The sequence below is a fragment of the Numenius arquata genome, chromosome 1 (assembly GCF_964106895.1).
Source record: "Numenius arquata chromosome 1, bNumArq3.hap1.1, whole genome shotgun sequence".
In the NCBI taxonomy this organism is placed as follows: Eukaryota; Metazoa; Chordata; class Aves; order Charadriiformes; family Scolopacidae; genus Numenius; species Numenius arquata.
The window spans coordinates 111,035,640-111,051,080 of record NC_133576.1 but is presented as its reverse complement, the minus strand read 5'-3'; the positions used below and the strand labels follow the sequence as shown (position 1 = coordinate 111,051,080).

The 15,441-nt window shown below is 45.4% G+C and overlaps 1 protein-coding gene across 2 annotated transcripts in view; it reads left to right on the top strand.

Annotated features, from left to right (window-relative positions):
• The first annotated feature begins 359 nt into the window (after positions 1-359).
• KPNA3 (karyopherin subunit alpha 3) overlaps positions 360-15,441 on the top strand; it is a 58,425-nt gene continuing 43,343 nt past the window's right edge. The window contains exons 1-2 of one of the 2 annotated variants that reach the window (XM_074157030.1): positions 360-383; positions 2,284-2,328. In XM_074157030.1, coding sequence (XP_074013131.1) covers positions 360-383; positions 2,284-2,328 — 69 coding nt within the window. Of the gene's footprint in view, positions 384-2,173; positions 2,329-15,441 lie in introns of those variants that run through there. The other variant, XM_074157023.1, reaches the window with a different exon arrangement.

Sequence of the window (15,441 nt, the reverse complement as noted above, 5' to 3'; positions counted from 1 at the left end):
AGTACTGTGTCCAGTTTTGGGCCCCTTACCACAAAAAAGACATTGAGGTGCTGGAGCGGGTCCAGAGAAAGGCAACAAAGCTGGTGAGGGGTCTGGAGAATAAGTCTTATGAGGAGAGGCTGAGGGGGCTGGGGTTGTTCAGCCTGGAGAAAAGGAGGCTGAGGGGAGACCACCTCGCTCTTTACAACTGCCTGAAAGGAGGCTGTAGAGAGGTAGGGGTTGGTCTCTTCTCCCAAGTCACAGGCGATAAGACAAGAGGAAATGGCCTCAGGTTGCACCAGGGGAGGTTCAGATTGGATATTAGGAAAAATTTCTTCCCTGAAAGGGTTATTAAGCATTGGAATGGGCTGTCCAGGGAAATGGTTGAGACACCATCCCTGGAGGTATTTAAAAGATGGGTAGACATAGTGCTTAGTGACATGGTTTACTGGTGGTTTTGTCAGTGTTTGGTTGATGGTTGGACTCGATGATTGTAAAGGTCCCTTCCAACCTAGACAATTCTATGATTCTATGATTCCATGATCGGTCATGCCATTTGGGCTTTGCCTGCTCTTGGCTCCTTCTTCTCTTCCACTGCTAGCAGTAACGGTGCAGCACACCCAGACAAAGTCATTGGGGAAAAGGCACGGAGGAATATGCATTGGGAGCCGAAACTACTTGGATACGAGAGGGATGGAAATGCTACATTGATCCCTCAGATAAGAACATTTGGCACGCAGCTGAACGACAGCGAAGAAGAGCATTATTCTTCCAGATTTTTATTCATCTCCATCAGGCTGCAAGCCTCATGTTTGCCAGAACTGTGAGTTACAAGTCACAGTCATTTGAATGATATAAAGAGGGGCTGGGGGGAGGCAATTAAAAAGCCGAGCTGTCAATTAGAGGGAGAGACTCTGAAAGAGGTCTGTGAAAAGCTTATATATAGCTATAAGGGTCTGCCGCAGAACCTGATGTGGTATAAGATGAGCTAGATAGGAACGTTACAAGTTTTCAGTATTTTGGGGGTTTGGTTTTCTTGGGTACTTTTCTTCCAAGGAAATAATGCTGTGCTTTATGGAAGGTGTTAAATCACTGCTTGCCACTGTCTACAGTTACCTTACATCACCCCCACACACCCTCTTTTCTAGCCTGGAAGTATTAGGTGCGACTTCGAGGTGCTGTGTTTGACCCAACCTGCTGTGCCCAGGCTACTGTCAATCTGGAGGTCCCGGGTCTGTTTGCAGCGTAGACAACTACCACGCCAGCTGCACTAACAACTTGTTTGCAGTAATTTTGACAGTTTGAGGACAGTTTGGTCCATTGTTGCCCTGCATTATGGTAGATAAAACACCCCGGGGACGGCCACAGCCGCTGCGTGCAGGCGTGGTGCGCAGGGCGCCTTGGCCGAGTGTTGGGATTTGCTTTCCAGGCAGGGCTCGCTTGCATGGCAGGCCAGCTGACGGAGACTCGGGACCTCACAGAATGTCTGGATTTGCTGGGTGCTTGTTGGGTCGCATTTCCCCTGGGACGCACGGTCACGTTCCTGCAGTCCCTGGGGGCAGACCCCGACACACCAAGGCCGGCTTTGCGGGTGAGCGCACCAGGGAGGTCACCACACGCTGCATTTTGAGGGCTAAACCCACAGCTAAGAAGGGTGTGAGGGCCCAGGGTGCTTCCCGGTGCCTGGGGCGGCCCTGATCCCACCGCAGCTCCCCTCAGAGGGTTGATCCCGAGGGGGCTGGTAAGGCCCTGGGCCCCCTCAGGAACACGAGGCCACTGAGAAGCGTGTGCTCGGCCCTTGGCACTTCCCGGAGCCCCACGACGTTCAGCACTGAGCCGAAACCCCCTCAACCGGGCGGGCGCGGCCCCCGTCCCAGTGGTGGGGCCGCCGGCCTCCCCGCCCGCCCGGCAGGGCGCGCTCCCTCCCGCTCCACGTGCCCCAGGCCGCCGCCCGCCCCCACCGGGACTGCAACCCCCAGCGTGCAGCGCGGCGAGGAGGTAGGCGGGGCGAGGGAAGGGCGAGAGGTCCGCGCCCGCCCATTGGCGGAGCCCGCCGGCGCCGCGTCACGTGCGCTCGGCGGCCGCGCTCTCTCTCCCCCCGTCACTCAGCAACGGCCCCTCGCGCTCGTCACGGAGCGTCCCGCTCTCCCCCCGCCCCCCTCTCCTCCCTCCTCCCCCCCCCCCCTTCGCGCGAGCCGCCGGGAGCCGCCGCCGGAGCCGCCTCGCAGGAGCTGGGACTCGCCGCCGCCGCCGCGACCCGCCGCCATGGCCGAAAACGCCGCCGCCGCCGCTGCCGGCCTGGAGAACCACCGCATCAAGAGCTTCAAGAACAAGGGCCGCGACGTGGAGGTAGGTGAAAGGGGGCCGCCGGCGGCAGCGAACCCGGCCGGGCCCGGCCTCCCTCCGGCGGACGAGAGAGGAGGGGCCGGGGCCTGGCGGTGCTGGCGGCGGCGGGCGGCGGGAAGGAGGCGGGGAGCGGCCGCCCGGGGCGGGCGGGCGGCGGGGAAAACGCCCGCGGGGTTTTTTTTTCTCCTCCGTCATGCGGGCGCGGCCGGCGGGGGGCGGAGGAGGCGGCGGCGGCGGGGGGAAGGGTTGGGGCGGCCGGGCCCAGCGCGGCCCCGGCGTGCCGGCCCCCTTCGCCGCCTCCCCGGCATGCCCGGGTGCGGGAGGGCCCGGTGGGGCCCGGGCAGGGCCGGACGGCGGCGGGATGACCACCACCCACCTCCCCACCCCCCCCTCGCCCCGCGTTCCCCCTTCTCCGTCCTGCCGCCTCCCCGCCCCCGCCCTGGGCTCGGCGGGATCGGGGCTGGGATGGGGCGGACAATGGTGCCGGCTGCCTTTTGTGCCAGCCCCTCCGGGTGGTAATAGCCCTTTCCGGCGGGGCCGGGGGCTGCCCTGCCTACCTCCCCCTGCCCCGCCGTGCCGCTGCCGCACACGGAGGCCTGGTGCTGGAGGCAGGGGCCGCTCCCACGCTCCGATCTGCCTTTTTACAGTGCAGTGTGCTGGCCCATTTTGCTCCTTCCACAGCCTTATATCAACCTTCTTTCTCCTTTTTTTTTTTTTTTTTTTTTTTTGAATGCTGGTAGGTACATAAGTAATCGTCTGCTGGGCGTCTCCATCTAAATGGGGAAGGAGTGTGGTGCTTGCTAAGGCTAATGGGGTAGTAGTTTACTCCCCCGAATTTGAGAGACGCTGGGGTGATTAGAAGCTTATTCCCTGGAGGGTGTTCCGAAGGTCTGCTGAATCTGTGTGTCGTTACCGGGGACATCTACAGTTCTAGTGGCAATCGAAAAGGGAGGAAATCCCAAATCTTGCGTTTAAGGTTTTGTAATAGGAAAGGAAGGGGGAGGGAGTTGTTCTGAAATCAGACTAGGATTGAAATCGGATTAGGATTCGCTAGAGTGAAAACCTAAATATGTGTCAGATTACTTTGACTTCACCTGAGGGTCCCTTCCATGCTTCTGTTGATTTTATCACTTAAATTCTCGTCTGTAATCAGTAGGGCTGGAATTTTAGTCCTTTGAAAGCACTGTTTTGTATCTTAGCAGAATTCACACCTCTGCTGCTATTGTTCGGGTGGAGACAATTTTATGCAGGTCAGGCTTAGCAGCAGCAGTGTCTTTAAGATGACATTCACAGTGTAAACTAATTTTTATTTTAATTTTTCTTGAACTTAGTGACAGTGAATCTTTCTCACAGAAAATATTGTATGTAAAGAGTATGGTAACTTCAGCACTTATGGCTAACATTAGTAAATGTTAGAAAGTAACTAAAAATTGCCCATCCTTCTGTTTAGCAGTTGCTTTTCAGGGTAAGGAGGAGGCGTGGTGGGTTTCTTTTTCCCCTTATCATCCAGTGAGACTCTTCCTGCTGCTTCTCATTCATTTTGTCCTTGTCTCATCTCCTCGTATTGGTTACTGGCTTTGTTGCTGCTTTCTCAGTCACTGGCCTGAATCCATCAGAGCTCTAAACAGGGAAAGGTTAGGTATGTTCGTGCCTAGTGTGAACTGATCTGTCATCCATACTTGCTTATATTATAGCATGCCCGACACTAGGGGAATTAAATATCTGCCTCTGTGGGGGGGAAGAAGGGAATTGACTGCCTAAGCTTTATTGAAATTAGTTATACCAGACCAGCTAAGGTAGCTTAGCTCTCTTCCCAAAGGGGAGTAATTATTTTGGAATAGGGTATTTGCTGTTATGGAGAAGTATATCCTCTAGGGTTATCTTCCAGTATGCTGACTGACTTCCTTTTGTGGCTGAGCCTAAGACTCTTTGGCAGATAGCTCCAACAATGTTAATGTGGTTAGAGCTTTCGTCCACTCTTTTGAAGAGAGTTAAAATCTAAGAAGCATTTTTCTTTTGGGGGCAACAATCAGATGAAGCACAACATTTTGTAAAAGTTGTATAGCCATGGAGATATGCTTAAATGGTATAAATGTGTCAGTGTCTTTCAAAACAACTTAATTTTTATTAAATGATTGAAATTTTCTACTGTGCCTCCTTGTTGACTCTTTTCTGATCATGGTGCTTATTTAAAGTTCTTGTTAGAGGTAACCTTCTCAGTAAACTTTATCTAACTTTACTTCTAGAGATTTAAGTAATGTAAGTTAAGTTTATGGTGGAGAATGAGGGAGCACAGCAGTGTGATATAATTGCCATTACTTACTGTGCTTCTCTTGAGATACAGTTACACAGGCTGACCTGCTGATTGCACAGTTTGTCTGTATTTAGTGAAAGTTATCAGTTCTCCACAAAATGATGGTGCTGGTTTTTTTTTTTTCCTAATTCAAATATTATAAGTAATTCAACTGTCAGCTATTACATACACTTGTTTTGGTCCCTGTGCAGCAATAAGGAGTTTTATGTAGAGATCTGGCGTCCAGTTCTGGGTATGTAAGTTTGGAAACCAGGAGGCATCAGTGCTCTCATTGGCATTGACCTGCATCTTCACATTTTGTCAAATTCCACCAATGAGAAAATAAGTGGTTAGGATGATGAAGAAATAAATTCTGGTCTGATATCTAGATTATATCCTTCAGAAAATCTAAAATACTCAAAGCCATATGCTCTCAAACTCGGCTTGAAAACAGTGGCGTTTGAGTCACCTTCTGTCTGGAGACAGTCACTGCCTTTGAACTCATCAGGCTTGAATACGTTCTTTAGTAATATTCCTTTGGCTTGTAATAAATACTGATGAGTTGTTATTGATCCCCTCTGGGTACAGACTCTTCTGGCAGACCAAAATACTTACTCCTTTAATTTGTAGTTAACTCATATTTTATTACTGGGTTTGCTAGGCCATATAATTGTCTTTGCTTTTTGTTAATACAACTTTAAGGGAAACAAAAGATGAGTAAGTTCTTTTCTTTTATCTTAAGACAGACCTCAGTACTCCATGCAGCTTCTCACTGTGCTCCTTTTCTAAAAGCAAAGAAGTGGATCTGTTCAGCAGAAGTCAAAGCTTCTGAATCCTTGACCTGCACAGATTTACTCTGCTTTTCCTAGTTTCAGGTTTGGGCAGAAGTTTCTTACCTTTTTGTTGTCTTCCTCTGTTAAGAAAGTAGAGTTGTGTATATAGAACTGAAATTCCAGTTTTGAGGTTACTACTACTCCCAAAAAGTATTTAGCTCTCAAAAGGAATAATAGCAAAATCAAATGTCAGAAATGAAGCGTTACTCACTTAACATGAGTTTGTGTTCTTGCTTCTATTAGTGAGACTCTTCTATTTTTATAGGTACTGACATGTGATTAGCAGCAGACAGAGCTAACCTGAACCTGCAGAGTGGAGTAATAAGGAGCCAAGACACTAGTGGCTTCATTTGGACAAACAACTGCCAGAACGGTTTCTTCTCACAACCTTCTTGATTTTTGTATTCTCCAGAGATGTGAAAGGGCTTTTTAAACTCTCAAATGTAAAGAAAACTTTCCCATATTGCTTGTAGGCATGTTGTCCTAAGTTCCAGTTGTATTTTTTCTAAATGTATGGCTCTGATTATTCCAATACAATTGAGGCTTTACAGGACAAGATTACACAGTTGCAATCACTTAATTTGTAATACCCCTTGTAACTGCTGTGTGTGTTTCTTTATATTGACATCTAAGCTAACCTAGCTTTTAGAAAACCTAATTTGAACTTTCTGATTTTTCTGTTTGCAGTTCTTCAGCTTCATTCTTTGCCTAATAACATCCTTCTTAGACTTTTTCAGTTCTCCACCTTCTTGGACCAGAAGTGTTACTTATTCTTTATTACAATAGCAGGCACCCATATGTTGGCTCACTGTTCTGATGTTTAAGGTGACAGATCAAACAATTCAGCCCATTTCTTTTTGTCAGGATTAGTCAGCATCCCTGACTAGAACTGAGGAAAAATTCTTGATGTTATAAATTGTAGGGCTGTCTGCATGACTTACTGTTATTTTTGTGTGTGGTACAATGAGACTATGCGGTCATGTAATTAACAAAATGCATGCTGCATCAAAAGTAAAGTTCCAAGTGCATTAATTAAAAAAAAAAACCAAAACACAAAAACAAACAAAAAAAAACCAAACACCAACAACTAGTGAGAAGTTAGTGTGTTATAACCTAAATAACTTTCTGTAAAAACACTTTAGTGAATGGGATTAAAATTTCCTTTTTCCATGCTTGTCATACCCCTGATCATAAGTTAAACAAACACAAGTCCTTGAACTTCTGTTGCTTAAGCCATAGGATTAATCTCCTGAAATTTGTTGAAGATTGTTTAGCACAAGGAGACACAGCCACTCTGTCATCTTTCAGTTACTCCTGCTCCATTTGATTTTAAGTTTCAGAGGTCCTGGCTACTGATGTCTTTTCCCCAGTGACAGTTTTTTGGGGCAATTGTATCATCTTTTGGTCTGTGTCGCCTTTGGGCCCAGGGACTTTGAAGGATCCACTTTTATTCTGTACCTTCAACATCCCAACCACGCATGAGGCAGAGGAGGAAAATGGGCTTAGCCCAGATCTTCATCATCAGCTCTGGCAGCTTTGGTTTATTTACTGTTGCTGCTTTGCTAACAGTGTGGATCTAGTTCTTGAGGATGCTTAAATTTATTCACGTTTTTCTGCTGTGCTGCCATGATTTTTTTTTTTTGCAAGCAGAGAAATACCATTGTGGGGAGGCCAAATCTGTGCAGTCTCTGGGCATCTGAGAGAGGTATAGGTTGACTTAAAGCCATGTTCCCGTCAGATGTTAAAGGCTTATTGCAGTGGAGGTACTGTAGCTGCGTGGTGTTAACAAATGAGCAGACACGTTGCTACCAGCTCATTTCTTGATGCTGTTCTGTGCACTGACTAGTGTTTTTGCTGTCTCTCTGTACTCCCCTCAAGCACTGCATGAAACAGGTAAGGCTTGCAGCAATCACAGGAAGACTGTTACTCCCAGTTCCTTTGCAACAATCCAGTTTCTTTCAGGAGCTCACTTTTACAGCATAATCAGCTTTCTGCCTTTCTCTTTGCTGGCACAGGAATGGATACTGGCAAAAGAAGGGCTGGGAGGGAGTAGGGCTATAGCAGCTGATTTAGGTTGGCTTAAGGTATGGTGGACCCACTGTTTTAATAGCCTCTCTGGCTCGGTGAATCTCAGTAGTTTAAGTGAAAACACAGGTGTCAGGTACCTTGCTGTTGCAAACTGGATTTAATATAAGATCCAGTACTCGTGCAGAGTTTCTGACTCCTGCAGCTTCTTTATTGCCCTTTCAGGCCAGAATACTCTTGGCAGAATACAGGTATACATGTTTGTACCTTGGAAAGAGTTACCTGGGTAGGAAGTAAAAGGTAGATGTGGGAAGCTGCCTTGGTTGCTATTGCTACAGAATTCTCAAAACTTTAGTTAGTCTGCAAGTAAGTAGTACAAGGCTGTGAAATGTTTGTGACTCCTGGCAGAAAACAGACAACTGATAGGTCCACTTAGATAGACTGTCTTGTATTTTCCTTGTGAGGTTCAAAATCAATTGAATGCATTGCATTTTAAAATGTTTAAAGATACAGACACAGATACCTTAGGAAGTCATAGTTTATTTCGGAAATACCTGTGGAGTAAACAATTTGGAGATGGCATCTCATGATGAGCATAATCTTCATAAGCTGGTTGGGATCTGTGCTTGCTGTATTGAGGCCCAATTATTGATGTTTGTTGTTGTGATATACCAAGCCTTAGCTAATCTTCCTGTAATTACAGAATCTGTTTTTCTTCATTCTTGTGTATTTGTAACACTACAGCAGTTGCATTGGTATCTCTAAAGCTTCTTCTATTAAGGGATTGATTTTTAACTTGTAAACTGTCCAAGTCTGGTCAAAGTTGGTAGCAGTGTAACAGTCATACTAGTTTTAAGAGGTTTTTAGATATTTTTACCCAAGTTCTTTGAGACTTTCATAATATTTGTGCAGTTGCAGCACAAATCCAGACAGGACGTGTTGTCCTCTAAAACTGCCTTATCTGAAAAGAGCTATTAGGAAGATGTACCAGTTACAAATGACTGATCAGACTTGTATTTATTATGGGGCTGGAAGTGGAATGAGGCATCTTAATTTACAAGATTAGGCCAGAAGAGGCAACGAACTGGGTGAAGCTGATGGGGCACGTCATCAAGTCATTAAGACAAATTGCCAAATGAGCTGACTTGAAATGAAAAAGAAATGTAAAACCTATATATTTTGCAAGAATAGGGTCTATCAGTTGTTTCCAAAATACCCAGCAGTGTGAAACACTGAAGCTGAATTGGTATTCCTGATTACTTCTGTAATAGCAGAAGCTGTGGGCTTTACATTTCATGTCACAAAATTTGACATAGGTAGTGAAAAGAGCTAGTTTTTTTCCAGAAAGTTAGTCCTGTGTCAGAACTGGCTGCGCGTTGGAGGGAACTAGTTACAAAGCTCTTCGTCTTTCTTTAATTTTCTGCTTCCTTAGCTTCCTGAGCCAGCCCTTCACGTCTGGGGAAGACCAGTGCTGGCTCCAAGAGGTCAGTGTGAAGGGGAGGAGGTATACCTTGTCTAGTGATATTTAACTGTTGGATTGTTGTTCTTTCACAATCAGATTGACACCATTAAATCTGCTGGGGAAGCTCCACATCATTTCTTCTGTGTCAGCTGACACTTGTCTCTTTCTCAGGTTAAGTAAATGTTACAGTCAGTTTTGAACTCGATTGTGTGTGTGTGTTTAATAAATGCAGCAAGTACAAAATAGGAATATACAGCATACGAATGCCTGCAGAACATGACACAAAATTAATGTCTTCCCTGTTCAAACACCTATTACTGAATTACTTGTTTTCCCCAGCATTCTGTCATGTCTGACCAGCTGAGCATCTTTTCTTCTGTGTTTTTAACCTTGGTTATTGTCAAATTCGGTAACAGGTGGATTTGGAAGGTAGTAATGGGACGGGTGATTTGCAAAATCAACTTGGAGAAATGGCTTCCTCATAGTTGGACTTGTTAGCCCTGATGGAGATGTATTTTAATGAGTGCCCAAGCCCCATTGCAAACTTGCGGGTGTGGAACATAGCCAAAACTCGTTTGCATGAGGAGAAGGTGGTCAGACAGGGTGCTAGAGTGACTTGTGGCCAGCTTTTCAGAGGTGCAGGAAGGGATTCCTGGCCAGGTGCAGTGTGAGATTTCAGGTTTGCAGTTCTCAGAATGTCCTAGTCCTTGCCTTTTTTTAATCAACTACAGTGTAAGTCAGAGAGTTGGTGAAATTATGCAGAGAGACATTGTAGCTCTCTCCCAGGAAAGCTAAGGTCACCCTAACCAGCAGATACTGTCTTTGCATGCAGCTTTTTGGCATCAGGGTCCCTTGCTTCTCTTCATGCACACAAACATTAGATGCAAAGTCAGTGGTAGTGATTTCTCTGCACCAGAAATGTGACTTGCAGCCAGATATAGACGGCTTTCCACATCAAGAGAGAATCCTGAAACGAGAGCGCCCTGCGAGGAGTCAGCAGGATCCTGTTAACCACTGTTCGTCAGGCGTGCAGGAAGCACGTGGGCTGCTAATGGATAGTGTTCATAACACACAACCACCATCAGCAGCGAAGAGCAACCTTCCAGGCAAGAAGAGACGTTTAAGGAGCTCTGACACAGGCAATCAATGTGACAGCGCCTTCGAGCATCACAAGCTGCCAGTGGCAGTTCAGAATCTGGCAGCACCACCCTTTTCCCATGCCCATTGCCTGTAGGGGTATGGTCCGCTGTATCTCTGTGCACAGTGTAACCTGTGTTTTGGTGGGCCCTAGAGCTGTGAGGTTCAAAGGAGTTCTGTGTTGGTTCTCGTCCATCAAAACCAGACCATTTCTGGCAATCTAAGCGACTTCTTAGGGTTAGCTGATAGCCTTTTAGTGGAAGGACGTCTAAATTGGAATATTTAGAAACTGAAGGTAGCCTCAAGGAGAGAACTATAATAGCCAAAATTTTCAAATGGCAGAAACATAGAAGCAGGGAAATTTTAACATTTATGTCATGTTAAAAACTGAGGTAAAAGCATCGAGAATTCACAGTACTGAAATGATTAAATCAGAAGGGTTGCTGACAGGGTTCGTAAAAGATCGTGGGATGTTGCTGGAGTGTATTTTCTAATTCCTAATGCTCCATCTTCTTCCTGGGTTATCAGCTGGGTTTGTTGTTTTCTCTTGCATCTTGAGCAGAGTGATCTCTTCATAGATTTAATTAGGCAGCTAGCACATGTTTAATCTCTTTTTGCTTTTTGATTATAGCTTTCAAAAAATAGAAAAAAAAATCTGATTTCATTTAAGCTATGCAATATTATACCAAAAAAGCTTACTGTGGTTGAATATATAGAGTAGCTCTCTAGGGACTTGATTTGGGTTTTTTTTGTGGCACCCTGTGAATGTATTCAAACTGCAATTATTATTTCCCATTTTATAGATGGAATAATAGGCCTTTTTTTTCCTCACTTCACAGGGAGGTTAAAAAATATATATATATGAAAAAATATAGAATGATTGTCTGAGGTACTTTAATTATAGTTGAAGACTTTAAGTATCTGGAAAGGGAGTGTCTTTGTTCAAACAGATTGTACAAGAAGATAGCTGGCTACTATTTACTATTTCATAGAATCATAGAGTGGTTAGAGTTGGAAGGGACCTTAAAGATCATCGAGTTCAACCCCCCTGCCATGGGCAGGGACACCTCCCACTAGAGCAGGTTGCTCAAAACCCTATCCATCCTGGCCTTAAACACTCCCAGGGATGGGACATCCACAGCTTCCCTGGACAACCTGTTCCAGTGCTTCACCACCCTCACAGTAAAGAATTTTCTCCTAATATCTAATCTAAATCTCCCCTCTTCCAATTTAAAACCATTACCCCTTGTCCTGTCACTACATCTGCTGACAAAGAGTCCCCCTCCGGCTCTCCTGTAGGCTCCCTTCAGATATTGGAAGGCTGCTATGAGGTCTCCCCGGAGCCTTCTCTTCTCCAGGCTGAACAACCCCAGCTCCCTCAGCCTGTCTTCAGAGGGATGGAGCACCTCCCCTCTGATCATCTTTGTGGCCCTCTGCTGGACCCGGTTGGCTTTCTGGGCTGCCAGTGCGCACTGCCGGCTCATGTTGAGCTTTGCATCCACGAACACTCCCAAGTCCTTCTCCTCAGGGCTGCTCTCCAGCCATTCTCCGCCCAACCTGTATTTGTGCCTGGGATTGCCACGTCCCACGTGCAGGACCCTGCACCTGGCCTGGTTGAACTTCATGCAGTTTGCACGAGCCCATCTCTCAAGCCTGTCCAGGTCCTTCTGGATGGCATCCCTTCCCTCCAGCATGTCGACCGCACCACCGAGCTTGGTGTCGTTGGCAAACTTGCTGAGGGTGCACTCCATCCCACTGTCCATGTCTCGGACAAAGATGTTGAACAGCACTGGTCCCAGTACTGACCCCTGAGGAATTCCACTTGTCACTGGCCGCCAACTGGACATTGAACCATTGACTGTAACCCTTTGAGTGCGGCCAGTCAGCCAGTTCCTTATCCACTGAGTGGTCCATCTATCAAACCCATGACTTTCCAATTTTGAGACCAGGATGTCGTGCGGGACAGTGTCAAATGCTTCGCATAAGTCCAGGTAGATGACGTCTGTTGCTCTGCCCTTGTCCACCAAACCTGTGGCAGTATTGTAAAAGGCCACCAAATTTGTCAGGTACGATTTGCCCTTGGTGAAGCCATGTTGGCTGTCTCCAATCACCTCTTTATTTTCCATGTGCCTTAGCAGAGATTCCAGGAGGATCTGCTCCATGATCTTGCCAGGCACAGAGGTGAGGCTGACTGGCCTATAGTTCCCTGGGTCTTCCTTTTTTCCTTTTTTTGAATATTGGGATTATGTTCCCCTCTTTCCAGTCAGTGGGAACTTCGCCAGATTGCCACGATTTCTCAAATATGATGGAAAGCAGCTTAGCAACTTCGTTTGCCAGCTCCCTCAGGACCCGTGGGGTGGATTTCGTCAGGTCCCATGGACTTATGCACCTTCAGGTTCCTTAATAGGTTTCGAACCTGATCTTCTACTGTGGGCAGTTCTTCATTTGCAGAGCCCTTGTTTTTGCCTTCTGTGACTTGGGCAGCGTGGTTAGAGCCCTTGCTGGTGAAGACTGAGGCAAAGAAGTTGTTCAGTAGCTCAGCCTTATCCATATCCTGGGTGACCAGGTCTCCCGTTTCCTTCTGGAGAGGGCCCACAACTTCCCTAGTCTTGCCTTTATCCCTGACATATCTGTAGAAGTTTTTCTTATTGTTTAGCCCAGTAGATTTTCTTTTTTTCTTTTCTTTTTTTCTTTTCTTCTTTTTTTAGGGGGAAACTAGTATAAATATTTGGCAAGCTTAAGAATGTCTGGTCTTTGGTGACATTTGCCCCAGAAGTCTGAGGGCTTTCTGACCAAACACTTCATTTTGTAATTAGATTCTTGAAAGGGGTTATCTACAATTTTAGAAAAGATTTTACATTTAAAAGAGTTTATTGAAGTCTTTATGCTGATCTGAAGATCAAAATTCTGGTCTGATGTTTGCACCTAGTTACCATAAACTGTCATTTTAATTTTGCTCTGCTGTTTTCTGTTTTCATGTCCTGTGCACAAGTGGAGACTGTATTTTGGCTGTGAAGTATGTCATGAAAAGCGGTGAATTTAGTTTCTGGTAACATCTGTTAGAAAAAACTGAACCTGTACCTCTAAACTGGGGTCTTCTAGATTATAGAAGAGGAGAGGGACTCCTACGCTTTTGCAATGGCAGTCAGCTGTTCTGCTTGACTAGACAGGTTGGTGTGCTTTCTCTCCTGGTTAAGGGAATGGGAGGGATGCTTGCTTAGAAATTCTAGGAGAGGACAGAGGTGGTGTCATGTCTTGGGAGAGACTAAGGAGTCATGTAGGTGCTTCACTTGTTCTCCCTCAAGGACAGGATAAACTTCTGTTCCTAAGATATACTAAAGCATCTGCTACACTGTTTGTACAATACAGGAAAAGTATCTTTTCAGTGTTCACTCATCTGAATAGAAATTTGTGTACCGGCAAAAGCAGATTCCTGTAATATAAAACTGTACCAAATTTCAAATCCTTTTATGTATTTAGGGTGTGTCAAGAAGGCTTAATCTTCTAACTTCAAAAAAAAAGTGTGAATAGGAATCACTTATAATTAAGTTATCTTGTTTATCTGCTATTATTGCCTGTTTGGCATATCACAGTATTCAGATAAGGCAGAGCTGGCATCATTGTGAAATTCACTATGCCCTTTTGTTTCCAAAAAGTACAGGAAAAAATGAAAGACTTGTTTCCTTCAGGCCGGAAGTTTCTTTTGGGCTGTAGCATAAATGACAAACCTCCACAGTTAAGTTCTTCAAGGTGGGCCCTTGTCAAAGTGGAGGTAGCAGAGCATTGCCACTGCTCTTCGGAAAACTACATGGACAGGTTCCTTGCCCTGTACGGACCACAGAAAAAAATTAATAAATACTTTGAATTAGTTGGTGATCCTTGCTGCCTGCCTGTTGGTCTGCGCAGACCAACTGTTACGTGGTGATGAGTTAGCTTGAGGTGCTATGGGATTACCTGCAAACTTCAGTTTGACTTCAGATGGAGCCCATATGACTGTTGCGGTCTTTGGTCTGAGGACAGTAAAGGTGTAATTAACAATGTTAAGATCTATATCTGAATGGACATACTGTAAGACTTTTGAGTAGGTATAATGTCCTTGATTCACACAACAGCAGTAACTGGAAATCTTTTAGATTCTGTCTTCCTTCCCCCAGTTGAATTTTGATGTTGAATAGAGAGTTCCAGCTCTTCTTTTATTCTATATTAAAACAGCAGATAGCATGTTGATTGTATTCTGGGCTGCTTTGTGTCCTTCAGTATTGGTGCAATTTGTGTTGAACGCAGCCAGCTAAATTGCTTCAGGTCCACTCTCCTGAGGTTTGTTTGATGTGTCTGTACTTGTAAACTGGGTAATTGGTATATGGAAATTAAAACATGAGTTCTCACATCTCAATTCTTAGCTGGTAGTAGCTCAGTATGCAGGTTAAACACATGCAGAGAGGATACTGGGACCTTGAAGAACATGCTTACAAAAGAGTTGGTAAGAAATAAACTTCGCAATTGCTTTTCTGCCGAGACCTTTCGGAGCAGTAGGAGTGGACAATGTGGATGGTCAGCTTTGTCTGCTTCCTTAGGGCTTTCAGGTGAGTCAGCGCCACGAGCAACAATAATTGGAGGCTTGTGGCTTTCCATATTGGTGACTTCAGTGACTCATTACGCATCACTAAGTAAAAGAGTTACAGTGGATATCTGATGGATCCAGTTTGCTGAGACTAGCCAGGTTCAGATACTTGAATTATCTTGCCACAGACTGGCTAACAAAAAGCAGCTGGTATTCATTTTCAGGGCCCCAAACTGGGGATGAAAAATCAAATGGCTTGGCAGCTCCAACTGTAAAAAGAACTAGTTTTCCTTCAGCGGCCCATATTAACCTTGAGGAACATAAATCCCAGATTATGGCATAAAATACAGTAGTGTAAATACTCCACTCAGCTCCTAATGTACCTAGTACTCTGTTAAAGGTTACGAGCCAAAAGGAAACTTCCTAGTATTAAGGTTCTACAGTGTGCACAGAGATTTTGAACCAAGTTCTAATACTTTCTGCAAAATAATAGCCTGTTTCCCTAAAAGAGGAGCAAATACCTTTTGGGTCAAACAGTAATCAAATTAAATAAAACTCTCTTGGAGTCTCAGGTCAGGGTACAGGCGCATCGTAAATGTATTTGGCTGCTTTGGTAGACGTGTTGCTTGTACGGTGGAATCCATGCCCCCTGCCTGCATTTCTAACTGGGTCAGCATAATTTAATATGGAGCTATGACAACAAAGCCAGAGGTGAAGTTGTTCTAACTTTGTAGTCTATGTGACTGAAAAACATTATTGTTTTTCTTAGAAGGACAATTTGGAGCTTTGTGGGAGCTTTGGTAAT